This window comes from Scyliorhinus torazame, chromosome 6 (assembly GCF_047496885.1).
Source record: "Scyliorhinus torazame isolate Kashiwa2021f chromosome 6, sScyTor2.1, whole genome shotgun sequence".
Taxonomy (NCBI): Eukaryota; Metazoa; Chordata; class Chondrichthyes; order Carcharhiniformes; family Scyliorhinidae; genus Scyliorhinus; species Scyliorhinus torazame.
The window spans coordinates 259,944,146-259,968,459 of NC_092712.1; the positions used below are offsets into that span (position 1 = coordinate 259,944,146).

The following is a 24,314-nucleotide window of genomic DNA, read 5'->3' on the forward strand; positions in this document are numbered from 1 at the left end:
GGGTGTGCAGACGAGATTCACTAGGTTAATCCCAGATCTGAAGGGGTTGGATTACGAGGAGAGGTTGAATAGACTGGGACTGTACTCGTTGGAATTTAGAAGGATGACGGGGGATCTTATAGAAACATATAAAATTATGAAGGGAATAGATAGGATAGATGCGGGCAGATTGTTTCCACTGGCGGGTGAAAGCAGAACTAGGGGGCATAGCCTCAAAATAAGGGGAAGTAGATTTAGGACTGAGTTTAGGAGGAACTTCTTCACCGAAAGGGTTGCGAATCTATGGAATTCCTGGCCCAGTGAAGCAGTAGGGGCTCCTTCATTAAATGTTTTTAAGATAAAGATAGATAGTTTATTGAAGGATAAAGGGATTAAGGGTTATGGTGTTCGGGCCGGAGAGTGGAGCTGAGTCCACAAAAGATCAGCCATGATCTCATTGAATGGTGGAGCAGGCTCGAGGGGCCAGATGGCCTACTCCTAGTTCTTATGTTCTTATGCTCCCAATTCAATTAAATCCTGTCCTCTAATCCTGCTTCACCTAACTGCACTTGGCCTTGACTTCTTCCTTTATCGTAGTACCGCTGGAGGGAGAGTGTGGCTAATTTACGTAGGCAGTTCCCATTATAAATGGTGACTTAGGAATTCAAAATGGTAAATGCTGACAGGAAGTTTGTGTGGGTGGAGGAATAATATCTTGCATAATAGTTTATATGACTTGTGGAGCTCCAATTGCATTGCTCACAGAGTGAATGTGTGTATACTTAGTCTCCTACCATTTATTGTGCGTTGCCTTGCATTATTTGTCCTCCCCAAATGCACTTCTCTTGATTAAATTCTAGTTACCACTTTTCTGCTCAGCACGATCAGTCTATTGATACCTTCCTGAAATTTAGAGTTACTTTCCTCGGTATCAATCACAGCCATATTTGTATTACCTGCAAACTCCTTAACCATGCCTCCTACATTGAAGTCTAAATCAAAGTTTTTCAAACTGTGGATTGCGGGGCTAAGGGTCACTGTGTTCTGAATCCATTTGCCACTAATGCAGAGTTTCCCAACAACAGCATTCAGAAGCCTGCAGGGATAATCCTGCCTAAAATGTCAATTCAGTCCTCTGGAGGGAGCAGTGATTTGAAGGATTTCCTGTAAGCCACGTGGTTCCCGCCAACCCACCAACCCCTTCCTGGCAGTGGCTCCATTTCTAAAATCATGTGCCTTGAAACGTTTGACAGATTCCTCAACCTCTGTTGCCCAAAGCTGCGGCCCAAGAGTTTGCCCAGTTGTGGTCCATCTGCACTTCCACCCCTCTGGACATGGACCCCATGTGTTCTGCCCAGATACAGAACACTGGTCTGGTGGGTGACATCAAGAGGACCATACGACCCTCTTGGAGACCATCCTGCCGCCGAAAGAAACAGAAAGAGACTATCAGGGACTCACCACCAAGCTCAGCCCTATGTGGGTGTGTGTGTACTTGCATATCTGAAAACATTATGAATATTTGAGAACTTTTTTCAATGCCCATTATGTCTGAGTTAGTTTGTCAGTTGTCTGTGGGCCAGTTTTAGTGTTGTCAGCATGCATCAATATTGGGGCACTTGTTTCCAATACTGTACTTTGAAGTTGAATAAGCTTGCATCAAATAATTGAATTGCATCAAAGCCAATTCTAAATCAAGATTTTAATAAGACTATCTTCAGGTTTATGGCTGTTTTATTTACACAAATCTCAAATGGCTCTCTTACCCTGATATTTGTTCTTGGTTCTCCTCAGCTCAGTCTTCTTCCTTCACTTCTTTGTTTACTTGAGGCAGTGTCCCACAGTGAATACAGGCTCACAATTGTTGGCAGCCCTCCAGTAAATCTCATGAGAAACTATCCTTCATGTGTGACCCTTGACTGAACTTTTATAGATGGGAGGACATCACAGGCATATTTGATTCTGTCCTCACTCACTGTTGACATAAATTCAATATACCAGAGGCTACTGGATATTGAATAAGAACAGGAAAACTAGATCATTTATTTTCCCTCCCTTGTCTGGGGCAAGAACACTTTAAAAAGAACAAAGAAAAGTACAGCACAGTAACAGGCCCTTCGGCCCTCCAAGTCTGTGCCAATCATGATGCCCTAACTTTTTTTAAAAACCTGCCCTTACTCGGTCTGCATCCCTCTATTTCCTCCCTATTCATGTACCCATCTTAAATGTTGCTAATGTACATGCTTCCACCACATCCTCTGGCAGCGCATTCCAGGCACCCACCACTCTCTGCATGACGAAATTAACCTGCGCATCGCCCTTAAACCGTCCCCCTCTCACCTTGAACCTGTGCCCCCTTGTAATTGACACTTCCACCCTTAGAAAAAGCCTCTGACTGTCCACCCTGTCTATGCCTATCATAATTTTGTAGACCTTTATCAGGTCTCCCCTCCGCCTCCGCCTTTCCATTGAAAACAATCCTAGTTTATTCAACCTCTCCTCATAGCCAACACCTTCGAGACCAGGCAACATCCTGGTGAACCTTCTTTGCACTCTCCCCAAAGCTTCCACATCCTTCTGATAATGTGCTGACCAGAACTGCACGCAATACGCCAAATGTGGCCTAACCAAGGTTCACCCAGGATATTAGTGTCCCTCCAGTTCAGGTGCAACCTGTCTTTCTTGTCCAGATCCTACCTTCCCAGAAGGCATCTCAGTGATCCCTATCTCTAAAGCCCTCCCTCCTACACCAGCTCTTTAGCCACGTGTTCAACTGTACTATCTCCCTGTTCCAAGCCTCATTAACACGTGGCACAGGGAGTAATCCTATGATTACTACCCTAGAGGTCCTGCATTTTAGCTCCTGACCTAACTCCATGAAATAAGTTTGCAGGATCTCCTCCCTCTTCCTGCCAATGTTGTGAGTACCAATGTGGACAATGACATCTGACTATTTACGCTTTTTCAGGATGCCCTATAGCCGTTCAGAGACGTCCAAGACCCTGACACCAGAGCGGAAACACACACCCTAGAACCCCGCTTGCGGCCACAGAAATGCCTGCCTGTTCCCCTGACTATCGAGTCTCCTACTATCAGTCGCTTGGACTTGGCCCGATCCTGCTGTACAGGAGAACCAGTTGTGGTGCCACAGGCCTGGCTGCAGGTGTCCCAAACACTGCTTTGAATAAGGATATTAGCAAATGTCACATGGTCCCAAAGGTCAGCTAGTTGGCCAAAGTGAGTCCCAGGAAATAAGGTATGAAAAATAGTGGTCTAAAACATTGAGATATATCAGCTTCATTCATAGAATGAAGTATGACGGCTAAAAAATAGTAATGAACACCCTATCACAATCGTCTTCCCCAGGTTGTACAGTTCCACTGGTTCACTTCAGCAGTGCAGACAATCTAGTTGATTGAGATTAATAGCGTAGTACTACTTATCCTTGGAATTTGCACTGTGTAATCCTTTGTGATGGGACAGTGGAATTGGGTCACTGATGATGCCATGGAGTTCCTTCACTATTCTATTCAGACCCTGTGCTGAGCTACACTTCATGGCAAAGGGAATAGATGTATCTTTGTTATTCCTTCTGTTGCTTGTTGCCCAGTTCCACAAACTCCAGCTCCGAGTTTTGCCCAAACCCCAGAAGCACCACAGAAAATTCACGAGAAAACTTTTGAGAAGAAAAATCATACAAAAAGAGTAAAAGACAGACAAAAGTCCATAACCCTGCAGTGCTCAAAGTTCTTATTATCCACAATAAATCTCTGTTAATCCATTGGGAACATAACATTGACATTAAGACCTGAGCAGAATCTGGAAATTGAGCCAGTTTTGCCAAAAGTTATGTCCACACTTCTTCACTCATTGCTTACACCCAGTGTATAAAATCTCATGAATCATTGCAGTCAATCAATATTATCAATTGTCATCTATTATTGACTGGGACATGGCCAGTGTTCCAGGGACTAATTCAAGATTGCTGTATTAAGCTCATTTAAACTGGAAATTTGTTCAAATAATTGGTTGGTTCTTCAATTGCAGCAACAAGGTGAGGGCATCTGGTCTCTCCAGCGCAAAGTTTAGTGTTTGTACCATTTGTTTTTTTTGTAGAAACCTGTTGTGAACTGTTTTAAATAATCAGAGTATCCCCCCCCCGTACGTTGGTACTGAGGGGAGGGTACCCTGTTTCTCCAACACAAAATTAGTGTTTGCACCGTTTGGCCTTATATATATTTTTTACTGTTTTAATAAAAATATATGATTGCTGATAATAGGTTTTGTGCCCCAAGGGCAGATCAATTGACTGTATTTAAAGTAATCGTAACATGAGTAAGAAAGTAGACCTGAGTGAGACTTCAGTGGATGGTTGGTTATTGTAGCTGCAGGTCATTAACAATGGTTTAATGTGACCATGGCTGCCATGTGCCTGAAACTCTGAGTTTCAATTTAATGAGCACAGATGAAAGAGCAGAATCAGCAGAAAATCAACATCCCGCCCTGGGAGCATGAGCAGCTTTATGAGCAGAGGCTGCTTCAGAAGAACTGACTTTTGAACCAGCTACTACTTTGTGCGTTCATATATCCCTTTTAATGTAGCTAAATGTCCCAAGACATCTCATAGCATTCTCAAAAAACATTGACACTGAGCTATATCGCTGATACTAAGGCAGATAACTAAAAGCTTGATCAAAGTTGATTTAAGGTAGATTAAAGAAGGAAAGAGAGGTGGAGGGGTTTCGGGAGGGAATTCTAGATTTTAGAGCTGATGGCATCGTCACCAGTGATTAAAATCAAGGAAGCTCCAGGGGCCGGAATTGGAGATCTCTGGGTTGTAAGACTGGATGAGGGTATAGAGATGGGAAGGAATGAGACCATGGAGAATTTAAAACCAACAGTGAGCATTTTGAAATAGAGGTCAAATAGAGTTAATCTAGGTCAGTGAGCAGAGGAATGCTAGGTAAACAGGACTTTTGGATCTTGTATGTCTCTCTTTTGGGCACCGTGAATTGGATTCAATTCGAATTTGAATTTGTTTTTGGAGCAAGCAAAGAGATGGATGAAGGGTTTGCCCCGTCCAAGCTGTGCATTGACATTGTAACTTCTAGAAAGTGTAAGTGTCCTGTTCATACCCTTCCCCCCCCCCCCCCCCCTTTATTGTTGCCATTATCATTTTTGATCCATGGATGCTTAATGGACATGTATTTATAAATCAAGCAGCAGAGAGAATGAAGAATTCAAGAAGTTGCAACATATGGTGCTGCTAGCTTTGGACAGCCGAACCCAGACTTTGTGGCTCCTGAGAGAAGGGGTGGGACTCCGTTCAATTGGTTGGCTGGTGGCCAATGAATTGGTCAAAAGGTCGTATTCTGCCCTATAACAGTTGATGATTGGATCCTGCCTGTGTGGGATGATTGCTCACCCGCTCTCTCTCTCGCTCGCTCTTAACACATTACAGGCTGTTTACAGGCTGCAAACAAACAGAGACCTGGATCTGAAAGCTTACGTTGATGGTCTGCTTAAAGACAACCATCTGTAACAAAGACTCTTTTTCCTTCTCCTTATAATTTTCATCCCTCTCCTCCCTCCGTGCTTGTCTGCCGTGTGTGTGAAGTAGAGGGGATTAGGAATTAGATAATGGGTAACCAGTTGTATCTGCTGCATATTTCATTATAGTTCTTGTTAAACATAAACAATAATTGTGTTTACATTTACAAACCTGATGGCTGTGATTGTTGGGCAGCCAAGGGCCAAAGATTTCAGGCATTTTTCTATTTTGTGACTCCGAGTCAAGTGGGGCTGGAATTGACTGCTCACTAGCCCAGGGTGTCGTGACCAAACGGAGTAAAGCATTTTTAAAAAGATCAGCCAGAGTTAAGTTTATTGAGTGTGGAAGACGGGAGGGTGGCCAGTTGTGCATTGAAATAATCAAGTCTCGAGGTAGCAGAGGCATTGGTGAGGGTTTCAGCAGCAGATCAGCTGAGGCAGACACATTCAGGACATGAAAATGGATGGTCCTAGCAAAGCACACAAATGTGGTAAGAAGCTCATCCCTGGGTCACCAAAGTTCAGTTTAGGATGGTTGCCAAGCAGTGGGATGGAGTGTGGATGGTGTAAAGCTTGTTTTCCTTATATTCAGTTGGAAGGAAGTTCTGCTCATTCAGTACTGGATGTTTGCACAGCAGCGATAATAATTGGAGACAGTGGAGGGGTCAGGAGCGGTTGTGGTGACGTAGAGGTCAGTGTAAAAGTGTTGTGGAGGAGTAAACCGATTATCTAGCCCCACTATTCCTCGGGTTGTACCAGTGGTTTGAAGGTTTAATTCAATCACCAAAATGGCCAATTATTTATCTTTACTATTGTTAGACCCAGAATAAAAGCAACTTTAACCAGGCTTCTTTCAATAAACTCAATGATTGATTTATTATAAGACAAACGTTTTAAAAAACAATTTGCAAGCACTGGAATACACAATTCTCTGGAAGTATAACTATCCCTTTTTAAAAGACCCCAGCACACAGGTGCACATGACAAACAAGATTTGCATCGATGGGCTTTGAAGGATAGGCTTTATAAAATAAAGAGTAAGGGTTTTGGTACAGTAGATCTGGAGCTTCCTTGTGTGAAGACCCAGTAGATGTCCGCACGTTCTCAATATTTAGAGCTGAATAAATTATTCCCGTCTCAGCTTTTCAATTTTCTAAATGCAGACAAGTTATGCACAGATGAAGATTCTTTAGCTGCAGATTGATGGAATCCACACACGGAATTTCAGGCCAGACAGGGAGAGAGCGAGATAGGGCAGCTTTCCTTCCTTGGCTTATTCCCCAAACACACTGATTTCAAAAATAACAGACCCAAATTTTAAAGCTTCTCTGTCAAGAGATTTCCAGTAAATCACTAGCCTTTGCCTTTATCAGTCTTTCCCCCCCATCAATTAAAGTGATTGCTGTTCAAAACACACACACAGCTTATTCAAGCACCATCTGGTCAGGTGAATTTTTTGAAAAAGGGAAGCTTGCTCCCAGTCCAAAGGTGAACTTGCAGACCCTACTTTTTAAAAAAGGAAAATCCAAGTGACCAAATGATACTGTCTTTCCATATTTTAAAACAAAAATCCAGTTTGTGAAAATATGGTTTTCCCAACATTGATCATGGAACTCACTCCAATGTAAATTTTTATGGGCATTTACTCACTTTTAAATTCCACAATTTTCATGTTATATCTGTTATCCCACTCAAACTGTGACTCTGTCTAGGCAGGACCTTTGCAGAAACCCCAAGCCTATCTGTTTTACAAATTTTAACCAAAAGGAATGGCTGCTGACTCTGGGTGGAATCTCCCTCTCCCAACATCAAAAAATGCCCTTTTAATATTTAGAAATTGACTTTACAATTACATGCTGTTGCATTTGAGTCATGTCTCACTTCTGGGGCATCATTCTCCGAGAATGGCCGTTGGCCGCCGTGAATCCCGCACCCGCCTCCGCCGAAGTCTCCGGTACCGGAGATTGGGCGGGAATCGGGCCGCGCCGGTTGGCGGGACCCCCCGCTCAATTCTCCGGCCCGAATGGGCCGAAGTCCCACCCAGAAATTGCCTGACCCGCCGGCGTAAATCAAAGCTGGTATTTACCGGCGGGACCAGGCGGCGTGGGCGGGGTCCTGGGGGGGGGCGCGGGGCGATCTGACCCCGGGGGGTGCCCCCACGGTGGCCTGGCCCGCGATCGGGGCCCACCGATCCGCGGGCGGGCCTGTGCCGTGGGGGCACTCTTTCCCTTCCGCCTCCGCCACGGCCTCCACCATGGCGGAGGCGGAAGAGACTCTCCCCACTGCGCATGCGCGGGAAACTCGGCGGCCGCTGCCGCTCCCGCGCATGCGCCGCATTTCCGCGCCAGCTGGCGGGGCAACAAACGCCATTTCCGCCAGCTGGCGGGGCGGAAATCCCTCCGGCGCCGGCCTAGCCCCTCAATGTTGGGGCTCGGCCCCCAAAGCTGCGGAGCATTCCGTTTTTGGCGCCAGTCGGCGGACATCGCGCCGTTGGGGGAGAATTTTGCCCCTGTTTTTTGCTTGCGATATGATGCTTGATTTTATTTTCAGTTGATAGTTTCGAAGCTCTAGAATAGCACCCATGTTTAAATAGAGTTTTCCTGAAATTTCAGAAGCAAAACATTGGCTGATCTGGTGTAAGAAATGTGAATTGTACTGTAGGCTTGGTGATGCCCACAGATATTGCAACTGTTCTAGGGTTCAGTGTGTTGCTTCATATAAGCACAGCAGAAAAATGCAGATGGTGAGAAATAAATGTTTTTGATGATAATTTAAAATAAGCTGCAAGTTACTGTATATTTAACTGTTTTTTCATCTTTCTCTCTGCAATTTTCTTCCTTCAGCTCCTGAGCTAGGATATGGTCCACAGATGACGGTTACCGTCTGATTTCTCATCCATGTGACCGTTATTTATGCTTAATCCTAGATAATTGAGTGTCTAAAATGAAATGCCGCCTTCTCCCGACATAAATGCACACGTCCAGCAAGTTGTAGAAAAACATATTTTGGGAACAAATGATTTTCTCGAGCATAACTGCGATGCTGAGAGGCCAATTGTCATGTTCCCACTCAGCATAAACTATCAGACTTGAGACGTTCATACTTATTGGATACGTTTAAACTCATGTACCTTTAGAAGATAGTTATGTTTAAAAATAATTGTGCAAAAAGGGTGCTCAGAACTTTTTCACTTACCTCAAGTCTTGCCACAAATATCATGGGCTGAATTCTCCGCCATCTGGATACTCCGTTTTACCGGCAGCCCGGGGATTTCCCGACGGTGTAGGGCTGCCCCACAATGGGGAACCCCATTGACCAGCCGGCGAAATGGAGAATCCCGCCGGCGTGCTGAACCAGAAATGTGGCGCAGCAGGACGGAGAATCCCGCCCATATCTGCGTTTGGTAGTTGCGCTGCATGTTTCATGACTTCTGTGACTTGCTCTCTGTAAACAGCTGTTCAGAGGAATACAAATGAAATCCAGGATTATTTTGATCTGATTTAAAGTTTAGTCATTGCTCATTCTGTCTCTCAAAGATATGGCCAATATTGGGAGCTTGCCAACTGACCATTCAGGGGTACAAGCTAGCGGCCTTGTACAACATGTCTGCAGTTCTGGGTCATATCTGTGTCCCCTTTGCTTGGGTCTCACGCCCAGATGAAGAGAGCTATCAAGGAGCCAACTTGTAAAAACCCTGTCAGCTTAGCTTAAGGTGATTAATAAAAGATATATCTACACACATCCCAGCATGTTCTAAACCTCCTCTCTTCCGCTTCCATCATCTACCTCCCTCTACCCTCCCAGCAGAGACAGAGATTTTGTATTATTGTATGGAATGTCATGGATATCAACCTTGCAGTACAGCATCCTAATATATCCATGTTGTGCATAGAACTTCTAACATCAATTTGTTACAAGCTGTATGATTTAAAAGAAATGACAGGTCAACAAGTTGAGAGTAATGCAGTTTGTATAAACGTAGATGTGGCGCAGTGAGCAACCTTGCAGCTTGAAATCCTTATGCTTCTATAGGGGATGTTGCATTGATTTGAAATGAGTAAGACTACTGTTTTACAACCTAATTCAACATATAAAATTCTGTTTACTATACTACTGGAGTATAAATATCTTCATCACTTAAGTAAATCAATCATCTCCCTCTCACAGGCTCATGCCTTGGCCTGGCCACTTTTTCCTGCCTCCCCCACCTCCCACACATGCTCACTCTCTCCGTGGCTCAGCTCTGTTTCTCATGTAGCCGTGGTAAATTCTCCAGTAAAATGTGGCATTGTAAGGCAATGCTTGATGTTAAACCACATAAGAAAATAGAGGTGACCAAACGGTTCATCAAAGAGGCATGTTTTAAGCAGAATCTTGAATGCAAACAGAACACAGTCACATTATTTATAATTGGAAAAGCAAATTGATACTAAACAAGTTTGACCTGTTTTTCTCTGTAATATTCAGTACTTTGCTTTTTAGGTTTCTATGCATAATATGGTGTTCAGAAACATGGTTGCACAAGGGTGCTCGCTAAGCCAAACCAAATTATATCTGAAGGGTGTCTAAAAATACAGGAGTTATAAGGTCCTCTGGGACTCACTTAGTGCCAGGGGCTTAGACGGGGCGGAGTTTGTAAGGAGCATCCAGGAGGGCTTCTTAAAACAATATGTAGACAGTCCAACCAGGGAAGGGGCGGTACTGGACCTGGTATTGGGGAATGAGCCCGGCCAGGTGGTAGATGTTTCAGTAGGGGAGCATTTCGGTAACAGTGACCACAATTCAGTAAGTTTTAAAGTACTGGTGGACAAGGATAAGAGTGGTCCGAGGATGAATGTGCTAAATTGGGGGAAGGCTAATTATAACAATATTAGGCGGGAACTGAAGAACATAGATTGGGGGCGGATGTTTGAGGGCAAATCAACATCTGACATGTGGGAGGCTTTCAAGTGTCAGTTGAAAGGAATACAGGACAGGCATGTTCCTGTGAGGAAGAAAGATAAATACGGCAATTTTCGGGAACCTTGGATGACGAGTGATATTGTAGGCCTCGTCAAAAAGAAAAAGGAGGCATTTGTCAGGGCTAAAAGGCTGGGAACAGACGAAGCCTGTGTGGCATATAAGGAAAGTAGGAAGGAACTTAAGCAAGGAGTCAGGAGGGCTAGAAGGGGTCATGAAAAGTCATTGGCAAATAGGGTTAAGGAAAATCCCAAGGCTTTTTACACGTACATAAAAAGCAAGAGAGTATCCAGGGAAAGGGTTGGCCCACTGAAGGATAGGCAAGGGAATCTATGTGTGGAGCCAGAGGAAATGGGTGAGGTACTAAATGAATACTTTGCATCAGTATTCACCAAAGAGAAGGAATTGGTAGATGTTGAGTCTGGAGAAGGGGGTGTAGATAGCCTGGGTCACATTGTGATCCAAAAAGACGAGGTGTTGGGTGTCTTAAAAAATATTAAGGTAGATAAGTCCCCAGGGCCTGATGGGATCTACCCCAGAATACTGAAGAAGGCTGGAGAGGAAATTGCTGAGGCCTTGACAGAAATCTTTGGATCCTCGCTGTCTTCAGGGGATGTCCCGGAGGACTGGAGAATAGCCAGTGTTGTTCCTCTGTTTAAGAAGGGTAGCAAGGATAATCCCGGGAACTACAGGCCGGTGAGCCTTACTTCAGTGGTAGGGAAATTACTGGAGAGAATTCTTCGAGACAGGATCTACTCCCATTTGGAAGCAAATGGACGTATTAGTGAGAGGCAGCACGGTTTTGTGAAGGGGAGGTCGTGTCTCACTAACTTGATAGAGTTTTTCGAGGAGGTCACTAAGATGGTTGATGCAGGTAGGGCAGTAGATGTTGTCTATATGGACTTCAGTAAGGCCTTTGACAAGGTCCCTCATGGTAGACTAGTACAAAAGGTGAAGTCACACGGAATCAGGGGTGAACTGGCAAGGTGGATACAGAACTGGCTAGGCCATAGAAGGCAGAGGGTAGCAATGGAGGGATGCTTTTCTAATTGGAGGGCTGTGACCAGTGGTGTTCCACAGGGATCAGTGCTGGGACCTTTGCTCTTTGTAGTATATATAAATGATTTGGAGGAAAATGTAACTGGTCTGATTAGTAAGTTTGCAGACGACACAAAGGTTGGTGGAATTGCGGATAGCGATGAGGACTGTCTGAGGATACAGCAGGATTTAGATTGTCTGGAGACTTGGGCGGAGAGATGGCAGATGGAGTTTAATCCGGACAAATGTGAGGTAATGCATTTTGGAAGGGCTAATGCAGGTAGGGAATATACAGTGAATGGTAGAACCCTCAAGAGTATTGAAAGTCAAAGAGATCTAGGAGTACAGGTCCACAGGTCATTGAAAGGGGCAACACAGGTGGAGAAGGTAGTCAAGAAGGCATACGGCATGCTTGCCTTCATTGGCCGGGGCATTGAGTATAAGAATTGGCAAGTCATGTTGCAGCTGTATAGAACCTTAGTTAGGCCACACTTGGAGTATAGTGTTCAATTCTGGTCGCCACACTACCAGAAGGATGTGGAGGCTTTAGAGAGGGTGCAGAAGAGATTTACCAGAATGTTGCCTGGTATGGAGGGCATAAGCTATGAGGAGCGATTGAATAAACTCGGTTTGTTCTCACTGGAACGAAGGAGGTTGAGGGGCGACCTGATAGAGGTATACAAAATTATGAGGGGCATAGACAGAGTGGATAGTCAGAGGCTTTTCCCCAGGGTAGAGGGGTCAATTACTAGGGGGCATAGGTTTAAGGTGAGAGGGGCAAGGTTTAGAGTAGATGTACGAGGCAAGTTTTTTACGCAGAGGGTAGTGGGTGCCTGGAACTCACTACTGGAGGAGGTAGTGGAAGCAGGGACGATAGGGACATTTAAGGGGCATCTTGACAAATATATGAATAGGATGGGAATAGAAGGATACGGACCCAGGAAGTGTAGAAGATTGTAGTTTAGTCAGGCAGTATGGTCGGCACGGGCTTGGAGGGCCGAAGGGCCTGTTCCTGTGCTGTACATTTCTTTGTTCTTTGTTCTTTGTTCTTGGTGGTTATGGTACTGGATTAGAAAACCACAGGTCGTGAATTCAGATCCTATTCTGGCAAGTTTTGAAATTGAAACCTGGTTATTTCTGAGCTAGCATGAGAAAAATAACCATGGAAATATTCGGATTGTTACAAAAACATATTTTGATTTTCTGATTGCCTTCAGAAAAGAGAGCTTGTTACTCTTCTAACTTGTAAGCTCGACCATACAAATGATGGCAATCTCGCACTACCTTTTTTAGTTGTTCATGGGATTTCGCATCGCTGACTAAGCAAGCATTTATTGCCCACCCCAGTTGCCCTTGAGAAGGTGGTGGTGAGTCACCTTCTTGAATATGTGGTGCAGGTACACCCATGGCTGCTAGGAAGGGAGGTCCAGGATTTTGACCCAGCGACAGTGAAAGAAGGGCAAAATAGTTCCAAGATGGTGTGTAACCTGTAAGGAAATTTTCAGGTGGTTGTGTTTCCATGCATCTACTGCCCTTGTCCTTCTTGGTGGTAGAGGTCACAGGTTTGGAAGGAGCTTTGGTAAGTTGCTGCCCTGTATCTTATAGGTTGCACACATTGCTAGTGCTGTGCGTTAGAGGTGGAGGGAGTAGTTTGTGGTGGATAGAGTGTCAATCAAGCGGGCTGCTATGTCCTGGATGGTGATGATCTCGAGTGCTGTTGGAGTTGCATTCATACAGGGGAATGGAGAGTATTCCATCATTCTCCTGGTTTGTGCCTTGTAAATAGTAAACGGGCTTTGGGGAATCAGGAAGTGAGTTGCCCGCCGCAGAATTCCCAGCCTTTGTCCTGATTTTATATGGCTAGTCCAGTTCAGCTTCTGGTCATTGTAACCCCCCCTGGATGTTGGTTGTGGGGGGAAATCAGCGATGGTGATACCATTGAATCTAAGGAGAGATGGTTTCATTCTCTCTTGATGCAGGCAGGTATTGTCTTGACAATTTTGTGGCACAAATGTAACTTGCCACTTATCAATGGTGTCCAGATCTTGCTGCATATGGACATGGAGTTATGAATAGTCTGAACGTTGTGCAATCACCAGTGAACATCCCCACTTCCAACTTTATGATGGAAGGAAGACCATTAATGAAGCAGCTGAAGATGGTTGGGCTTAGGACATTACCTTGAGGAAGTGCTGCAGTGATGTCCTGGAATTGAAATTATTGACCACAACCAACTTTCTTTGTGCTAGGTAAGGCCCCAACCAATGGATTCTCCCCCTCCCGATTCCCATTGGCTCCAGTTTTGCCCAGGCTCCTTGATGCCACACTTCGTCAAATATTGCTTTCACTTCAAGAGCAGTCATGCTCGCTTTTGGTTTGCTGTTTGGGGGTGTTGTCCATTGTGTTGGTTAACTTCACCCCAAAGTATCAAAACTCATTTGCTATACTTTCATTTTTCTTTCTTGCAATGCAACGAGTTCATGCAAAAACAACTCCGTTCACAAGTTAATTAACCTCTAGTTGCCACAGCTGCCTCACCGCGTCAGGGTTCAATTCTGGCCTTGCTTGACCATCTGTGTGGAGTTTGCACTTTCTCCCCGTATCTGCATGGGTTTCCTCCGGGTGCTCCAGCTTCCTCCCACAGTCCAAAGATGTGCAGGTTAGGTGGTTTGGCTGTGCTAAAATTGCCCCTTAGTGTGCAAGGATATGTAGGTTAGTTGGGGTTACAGCGGTAGGGTGGGGTAGTGGGCCTGGGTAGGGTGCTCTTTCAGAGGGTCAGTGCAGACTCAGTGGGCCAATGGCCTCCTTCTGCACTGTAGGAATTCTAGGGTTTGATTCCAAGTACTTTTGGCTGCTTGTTCTCTTTTGATTTATAAAGTCATAAGGAAGATTAATCAATGATCTGTTACTGTCCAACCAGTTGTAGCATCAAATTTGTTTTGGTTTTATTGATCAATCAGTGCAACTTTCTTAAAGTCCAGGCATTAACATAGATTTGAAATAAGACATTTGCCTCAAGGGGATGACTTGGTCATTTCTGTTCTGTGTTAGCAGAGCCATCTGGAAATGCCAAACATATTTCTGACTGCTATGATGTAGAATTGGTTATATTTCCCACCGACAGCATAAATTATTTCTGAAGAAGTACTGGTCTCAAAGCACAAGATTAAAACTGTATAGTATTACCAAAGTAATATATCCATTGTCTTAACTTTGAGAAAATAAATGCGAGAGATGTCAATTTTCCCACATCCCATGTATTACTGTACATCATGTGTTTGCTAATTATACTGACTCTACTTATCTGTCACCCATTCTATTTTGTTGGGCATTACATGATTAGTTACTTATTTATTTTGCCATCTGCTAATTTATTTTTGTGGTGTAATTTTACATAAGAAAGTTAAATGTATCGTGACGTTCAGTTCTTCACGCCCAGTAATTGTTTGTCATCTTGCTTTTATCTTCCCAAGTTGTCAGTCATACAAAATCATTTGATTCTGATGAATGGTGACTGCAGACTATCTTGTGAATGGTGAATGAAAGATCTCACTTTGATACCAAATGGTTGAACCTCCTCCCTTGTCAATTTGTTCACCCAACCGCTGTCTTCTTAAATTGTTGGTACTGCTGTAAAGACTGCAGGTCTCGGTGATAAACTGGTCAAGAAATGTATTTACTTCTGCCATGTACATGAAGTAACATTCATTGTGTTGCAGCCAAGGATACTTTAGAGTTTTCTAACACCCAATAGATGTCTGTTGTTTGTACTTTTTTCATTTTTTCATTTATTATCGACATTGGTCATTACTGAAAGAACTAAATTTTCCAACTAAGCCTAATTGCAGCTTTTACCACTCTGTTGCCAAGCTCAGGATGAGCTGAAGATATTTACATTATGCACTGTAAGACCATACTTGTGAAAGTGGCCACATACCCTGTTAATGTAGCTGCAATCTAATATGTGACTATGGGCACTTGAACATAGGAAATTGGAGCCCTTTGAACCTGCATGGCTGATCTACTTCAGTGCCATTTTCTTGACGCTTTTACTATTTAGAAACCTATGAATATACTATGAACATGACTGAGCCTCCACAGTCCCTGGGGGTAAAAAGTTCCAAGTTTTACCAGCCTTTGAGTGAAGAAATTCCTTCTCACCTCAGTCATAAATGGCCTACCCTTTATTCTAAGACTGTGTTCCCTGGTTCTAGACCACTGCGGTTTCTGCCCCACTCCCCTCCCAGGGGAAATATACTTCCTAAATATATCTTGCCCTGTAAGAATTTTGTATGTTTCAGTGAGATCACTTCTCATTTTTCTAAACTCTAACATACAGGTACAGTCTCCTCACTCTCCTCATAGGACAATTCTGCCATCCCAGAAGTCGGACTAGTGAATCTTAATTGTAATAAACTGCTGGACAATATTTGATTCTGTGGCCAATATTTAATAAAATATCAATCTGAATAAAGGTCCTTCATATCCATCTGTGAAGTTTAGATATCTTATTGTTTTAAGGACTGTGGGATTTCCAGACTGTTGGCCTCTGAATGCCATGGTGAGCAAGCTCAGATTTGGACAGAGATAAAATGCAGTCATATGACTGAAACTAACTTACAGGGACTGTGGTTTAAAGAAACCCTGAACAAAACAAATCCACCAGAGAAACATCTGAAACCCCAAGAAACATCTGAGATGGCTGAGCCATCATAGTTGAAAGTCTTTGAGTGAAACCAAAGTACCATACTTGTTCCAACTTCCAAGTCCACCTGAGAACCAATCCCTTGGCTATTTGTCTGCAAGAGGCTTTGCAGCTGCATGAGAATCCTTTCCTTCTAATAGATGCTCAATCCAACTAAAGTATCAACTCCGCTAAAAAGGCCTGCATCAATTTAAAGTCTGAGTTATACATTCCATTTTTATAGTTATGGCTATAGCTTCACCTGCATCTAATCTTTGTGTGAGTGAGATGATTGATTACGATGTTGGGTGGGATTCTCTGAAATGGAGGCAGGTGCCCACGCCATCGCAAACGCCATCGTGTTTTACGACGGCGTGAACAGGCCGCACCCACGTTGAACCCTGGCCCCTACAGGGGGCCAGCACGGCGCTGGAGTGGTTCGCGACACTCCAGCCGCAGATCCCAGTGCGAACTGGGCGCCGTGCGATTGCGCTGGCGCCAATGATGACATGCGCAGTGGCGCCGGTGCCAATCGAAGCATGCGCGGTAGCCTCGCGGAGCGCTCCGGCCCCTCACCAACATGGCGCCGGGGTTCTGGGGCCGGTCGCACAAGGAAGTAGGCCCGGGGGTGGAGAGGGCGGCCCGCCGATCGGTGAGCCCCGATCGTGGGCCAGACCTCCCCCCCCCCCCCCCCCCCCCCCCCCCGCCCCCCCTCCTCCCCAGATCGCCCCCCCAAGCCTTCGCGACGAGTACCCGCCGGCAGCGACCAGGTGTGGACGGCGCCGGCAGGACTAAGCCATTTACGCGCGGCCGCTTGGTCCGATAACAGGCAGCGACCGGCGACGCGCCGGCGTGAACGGCGCCAATTCTCCGCACCTCGGAGAATCGCGCGCTGCCGTCGGACCGGCGTCGCATGAAAAAATGGCGCGTCTGCCGATTCTCCCAGCCGGCGCGGCTTCGGAGAATCCCGCCCGTTAAGTTTCAAACATCTGAGGCAAGTCAGTGTAATAAATAACCTTTATTTTTGAAATCATCAAAAAGCCTGTTGCTGGAGTTTATTTCAAATTAAGAAAAATTATTCTTGAGGGTGAGGACTTGCAGACAACCGTCTTGATTACAGACAGGAAGGGGCCACACAAAATCTGTCCATAACAATATGGCGGTTTTGTCACCAACCAGACCACTTCAGTTTGAACATCACAAACCTCCATGCTTCACCCACGATTGGAACAACCTTCCTTCAGTACTGCTCTCTTTTCCTCCCTCCCTCAATTTTTCGGTTCAATTCTAAAATCCTTACTAAAACTAATGCAACTGAATTTTTGGCCATCCTATTTTAGCCTTATTGCTTTAAGTTTGTGCCCAATCTTCTATTTTAGCTCTTTTTCCCACCACTCCTGGTGTTTTACATATTAATGGTGCTAAATAAATACAAGTTGTTGGAATTAGGTACATCATGATTACACACCAACATCATAAGGATATGAGTTTGTAGATATGTCAAACGAATTCATTGTTGACACTTCTTGAAAACAGTAAACAGACTCTTCATAAAACTGTGGATTAAAAACCACGATTGGTGCTTTTGTACTTGCAGAACAAACCAAAATTTGAAGGTGTAAAGTTCAAATTTGCAGTTGAACAATGCTCAACTGTAAAAGTGATGTAGAAGTTTTGAACATGGTCTTTCTTCCTTTACCAGGGGTGGAGTATTCCAGAAGTTACAGGCAGTTTTTTAAAATCATGCTTAAAAGTGCCTTAATTTACAATCACCTGCAGCACTTGTGGATTGTGACCCATCAGTATTACAAGCAAATAACACTAATTGGGCCCATTTATTTTTCAGAGTAAATAGTCGTTTCGGTGTAGCCATGTACAGGTGTATTTAGTGTAAGCTTTCCTTCGCCGTGTCTTGTTTTTTATTTCTTTCCAAATGCTCACTTTCATTCTGATATCTAAAACTTGCATTTTGATATCTAATCAGTGATTGTCATTTCTATTTCTTTTATTGTGGTTTTTTTTTTTGTCAGCTGCTAATAGCAAATAGACTTGTATAATTAATGAAGCTCATGTTTTGTATGTTGCGTTTAAACAGATGAAGACTTACAATGTTGATTTTGATTTCCAGGTCAGTGTTGAAGTTCTGGTGGAGCACCCTTTTTTTGTTTTTGGAAAAGGCTGGTCATCATGTTGCCCGGAGAGAACCTCTCAACTCTTTGGTTTGCCATGTTCCAAACTTTCTGTTGGCGACGTTTGCATATCTCTTACACTGAAAAATCTGAAAAATGGCTCTATAAAGAAAGTACAGGCTATTGACTCGACTGGTGTCTTGTTGAAGCACCCAAAGAATTATAGTATATCTGAGAACAGGCCTCGGCACTTGGAGCGAGAGAATGGGATTGTTCAGGGAAGTGTACCAGTTGTCTCAGAAAATGGCAAACTGAAGTTTTCTGAAACCATTACAATACAGTCTGCAAGGTCTTGGCTCAACAAAACAGAGGCCGGGAGGCCTCCAACGAGGAAAAGGAGGTGGTCTGCTCCCGAAACAAGAAAAGTAGAGAAGGCAGATGAAGAGCAGCCATTGAATCTTCCCAAGCCTTCCTTCATTCCTCAGGAGGTTAAGATTTGCATTGAAGGACGGTCCAACCTAGGCAAGTGAAGGCACTTTGGGAGCGGCGGAAGCTCAAATAAAATTAAATCTATAATACTGTACTGTAGACTTAAAGCTAGAAAAAAAACCCAGTATTTACATGTTATCTGCTTGTTATTTTAGTTTTTTTGTTAATAACATGTTGTAATAATTTCAAATGGTGTTAAGGAGGAGACTGGTAACTATGTTCTTTCCACATAGCTCTGACTGTTCACTGTTTATTGAATGCTCTTATGAAAATTCTCACCAGGATTATTCCTATCATGATTAGAATCCATTAATGTCTTCTCTGGTACTGTTTTTTTTTAAAATTCAGTTCATATTTAGTGATGATTGGTGCCACTTTTTTTTCCCCCATGTTCACTTGAATGTTGTGCAACACAACAAAGTGACAGGATGGTCTTTAAGCACTTGCAATTCAGTAATATTGATTTACTGGGTAACTGGTTTGAATGCTCAAAGTCATACCAAAATGACAAGTTTAGTATTATCTGTAAACGCTGTCATCCATATAGAGCTAGATACTGAACTTTAAAGGAAAAGGAAACTGAAGAATGATGTTGTCTAGAACGAATTGTTGATTCAAGTTGTTTGGAAGAATGAGAATCATTTATCTTGATTCTTGTGTGAATGATTATGTATGGTAGCAGTAGTCCACTGAAGACTGCTTGATCAGAAAGCACTTTTTAAATGTAATGCTTCAAAAACAGGGGAAAAGATCCCAGAAAGTTGAAACAAAAGCTGGAAAAGAAAACTAGGGTTATCCAGTGTTTAACTGTTGTACTTTTAAAGCATTTGGCAATTTGCACACCTTGAGAGTCAACAATCATGCAGTGAATCTGTCAGTTGTTGTTTTATTCTCTACCTTTTTTTTTTGAAAAAGGGGAAACTTAAAAAAAAAGATGTAGCGATCATTGTTTGGCCTGCCTTAGCATTGGGACCTTCCCACAGTGTTGTTTCATGGGATGTTGAGTGGTTGACTCATAAGTCTATCATATCTAATGAAATGAATCTCTCTTAAGTAAGCTCAGAAGGATTTCGGTAATTGGTTTCGGTAACTTGCCATTTTAAAAAGATATCAAGCTCCTCAATAGCAGATTTTTCAAAATTGAACATGGTTTCAAATAGTGTAATAAAAATGGTTTATCTACTTATATGTTACACATGAATGTCAGTGTACACCAGTGATATCTTATGATTTTTGAGAAATGTACAGGATTTTACTCATTCAAATCTTTGTGTTCTCCGTCATCTTCAAGTAGAGCTTAAATTAGAATGTTTTAGTTTGACATGCACAGTGCTTTTTGAAGCACAACACAAAAACACTTAAAATGTCATTCATCAAAAATGCAGTATTTAAAATGAACAAAGGCTCCTTTTGATGACTCTTTGTTTCGTAACAGGTTCTCATACAAAACTGAAAACTTGGAAGTGAACAGAGGGTGATAACTTTTTTAACTTGGGCAAGTAACTAGAAGTTTAGCGAGCTTTGGAAACTCTAATTTCTTGGCTTTTAGCTGGCACTTGCATCTTTAAGATTGTATTCCAAAGCTGTTTCAACATCTTAATGGGGAGGTGGGCCGGCAGGGGGTTGGTGAGACAAAAGGCTCAAGTATCGCAGAAGTTCATTATGATTAAACCTCTCGGCGATGCACCAAAATAGCTGGGCAGGTTTCAGTATATTGCACATTCACATTGCTTGGTAATGATAAAATGGAGTTTCTGCTCAGTAAATGCATTAGCCCTCTCATTAACTTGCTCAGGGCAGTCACATTATTTTATTTTTCTTAATGATAGATGGTAAGAGGTAACTGAAATGGAGGAACAATGGAGTAGAAATACATATGAGATTTTAGATAAAATAATCAGTACCACTATACATTTAAATAGGTGATTTTCTTTCCCCCAGCATGGAAGCAGGGACTCATTTAACTGACTGACTGGTTCTGCTTAAGAAACACTACAGGAAATAGTCAGACGCAATGCGAACAATTCAGCTACTTATTTTATTGATTTATAAGTAAGAATTCCAGTTCTATAAAAATGCTAGGTAACATCATTTGATCCAACCGCCTATTACTCTGAATTTGTTTGCTTGTGCAGTAACCTTTTGTTCAAAGTGCCAAGTTTAGTCTGATAGTTCATATCTTTTAGCTTACATTTGATAAAATATTATTTGCATTTCTCGCTTATCATTGTACTGCTGCCTTTTTTTAAACTGAGTCCCTGGCCTCCTTTTAAATAAAATAAAGCTGGATCAGAATGCAAGGAAAGCTTTTTTCATTTACAGTATAACCAGATCAGCCATGTGCCTCTACAAAGTCTGATTTGCAATAGTTAACTGACAGCAGGCGATTTTTTTAAAGTTTGTAGTGGACAAAAATAAAACAAGAACTCACACAAAGGTAGTCAGGGTAATCCCACCTGTATTTAGACAGTTACACATATTTAATGACTGTTCCTATAATAGTAGAGATTTCCACCTACAACACCTTTTTAATTTGTCTGGACAGGATGATTGGAGAGATCTGTAGAACCCTTTCGCACCTCTTACTCAGGGATGGGGCTGGTGTGCATGTGGAACACTGATGTAACCGGAAGCAGCACTTTCACTAACTCTGAAGCCTAATTTCTTTTTAACAGACCTAGCCTCAAATATTGTTACCTTACTGATCGGATCATCATAGCACTGTATCTTGTTGGAAACTTGTAAGCAAACTGCTTTTGAAAGGTTTAACAGTGAAGGCTCACTCATATCGATTAGTACAGGTAACATGAACCTATTGCACATGGAGATTTGAATGTTGGTGGAAGGTTACTCAGTTTTTAAAAGGCTCAGATACTGTTTAAACTAGCTTTGACTTTCATACCTTGTAATATATTTGAGGGGGGGAAACCATTAAAGAAGCTGAAGGTTAAATTTAGTTGTACATTTTAATTTGTAATGTCCAGGAGATTGATCTGTTCAGGCTGTGGAGAGGATGAAGTACTGTACAAAGAGGCTTTAGACGTGCAGCCAGTTTGTGAATAGTTCCCAAATATGAACTGCTGCTCCTGAGTTTGCTATGTTTTTGGTTGTTAGTACCTATTGAAAGTTTTATGTCTTCCATTGAGAATCAATTAGAGGCTACAATTGTCTTTTTTGTTTTCTTCATGGACTGACTAAGCTGTGGTCACCTAATGGCAATGGCCAGTAGATGCAGGAAAATGGAGGCAGGAAAAATGTTTTGCACCTTACTGATGATGAGAGAGTTTTTTCAGTGCATAAATACATAGTTAAGAGCTTTCATTGTGAAAGGGGGACGTTTTCCGTACACGTGCGTATTCTATGTAATTCCAGTGTACAATATTGTACTTGCACTAGCTTTTTTTAAACAATTATACAAATGGAAGAATTCATATTCTATTTTCTAATCGTGGTGTGTCTATTTGTAGGATACACTCGGGTCTGTTGAATTTTATGGTCCCTTTCTTTGATGGTGCTTGCAGGTTTTCTAGTTAGAAGTTATTTCATTATTATGATAATATTTGATCCAGACTTTGAACAAATTTTGTTTTAAAGAAATTGTCTGTATACCAGTACAAGTTTATTGTTTCAGTATACTCGTACTAATAAAATAACAGTGCCAACCGCAACTGTTTCCTCTAGTTGCTTGCTTCCAGTTCTATTTTTTTTGCTGCACTTTATATCAATCACTTGACTTCACAGCCTCATCAGACACCGCAGTTTAGTTATGGAGCACATGGTGGGTCTCATTATTGTTCACAAGAGTACAACAGGGTTGCATTCACTCGCGGTGATACCAATTTATTGCTATCCAAGTTCTATAATATATGGCATATACTTCGAGGAAATGGTAATAAAGAACAGAAAACGAAAAGTCACAGGATTGCAGTGTAAAACTTGGAACTGTGTAAGAAGCCAGTTTTAAAAAGGAGACAAAGTGCTTTTAACATTGCAGTGCCTTTGTAAAAACATTTGCGAGCCTAGGAATTAAGTTTCCTGACCAATATGTATCCCTCAAACAAAATCACTTTTTAAAAAAAAAAAAGCTGGTCATTATCTTTGCAGTGCACAAATTAAGCTGCTGCATTCCTTTCAGCTGAAACTGCACTTCAAATGCTGTAATAAAAACAGTGGTGGAAATACGTTGCATTTGCACTTGTAAGTATACAAGTTACACAAAGACTTTTACAGTGCACTGACCAAAATACAGTTTTGGCCACCATGCTGCAAACGAGATATGCTTAGAATCATAGAATCCCTACAGTGCAGAAGAAGATTATTAGGCCTATCGAGTCTGCACCAACCCTCCGAAAGAGCACTCTAATAATAATCTTTATTATTGTCACAAGTAGGCTTACATTAACACTGCAATGAAGTTACTGTGAAAATCCCCTAGTCGCCACACTCGGAAGCCTGTTCGGCTACATTGAGGGAGAAGTCAGAATTTCCAATTCACCTAACAAACACGGCTTTCGAGACTTGTGGGAGGAAACCCGAGTGCCTGGAGGAAACCCATGCAGACACGAGGTAACATGCAGACTCCGCATAGACAGTGACAAGCGGGAATCAAACCTGAGTCCCTGGTGCTGTGAAGCAACAGTGCTAACCACTGTGCTGCCGTGCAGCCTAGGTCCTACCGTACCCACCTAGGCTACCAATCCCCATAACCCTACCTAGGGGCAATTAACATAGCCAACCTAACTGGATTACAATTTTAAATAATAGTGTAACTGATCAGAAGTGGAAAAGGTGAATGGACTTGAAACATTGAAGAAGTTTTTGACAAGGCCCCGCATGGGAGACTGATCCAGAAGGTAAGAGCCCATGGGATTCAGGTCAATTTGGCAAACTGGATCCAAAATTGACTTAGTGGCAGGAGGCCACTAGAGGGTGTTGGTTGAAGGTTGTTTTTGTGACTGGAAGCCTGTGTCCAGTGGTGGGACAAACAGTGACAAATGGAATTTAACCCTGATAAGTGAGATGATGCACTTTGGGTGGACTAACAAGGCATGGCGGTAGGGCGCTAGGCAGGGATAAAGCAGGGGGCAGGACCTGATTGAGGTGTACAAAATTGTGAGGGACTTGGATAGGTAGATAGGAACAAACTATTCCCCTTAGCAGAGGGGTCAATAACCAGGGGACACAGATTTGAGATAAAGGGCAGGAGATTTAGAGGGAATTTGAGGAAAAGTTTCTTCACCCAGAGGGTGATGAGATTCTGGGACTCGATGCCTGAGAGAGTGGTAGAGGCAGAAGCCTTTGCAGCATTTTAAAAAGCTTTTAGATCAGCACTTGAAACGCCATAGTATACTAGACCAAATGCTAGAAAATAGGATTAGAATAAAAATGTGCTTGATGGCCATCACAGACACACTGGACCTCTTTCTGTACTTCAAAGTCGAGAAAGGAAGTTAAGTGAGGGAGTTAATTCACTGGAGTATGTAAAA

General features: G+C 42.9%; 1 protein-coding gene across 7 annotated transcripts in view; it reads left to right on the forward strand.

Annotated features, from left to right (window-relative positions):
* atxn1a (ataxin 1a) overlaps positions 1–22,508 on the forward strand; it is a 470,336-nt gene extending 447,828 nt beyond the window's left edge. For 6 of the 7 annotated variants that reach the window (XM_072509608.1, XM_072509607.1, XM_072509606.1 and 3 more), the window contains one exon: positions 18,339–22,508. In XM_072509608.1, coding sequence (XP_072365709.1) covers positions 18,339–18,869 — 531 coding nt within the window. In that variant the 3' untranslated portion in view covers positions 18,870–22,508. The remainder of the gene's footprint in view (positions 1–18,338) is intronic. The other variant, XR_011947847.1, reaches the window with a different exon arrangement.
* Positions 22,509–24,314: the final 1,806 nt, after the last annotated feature.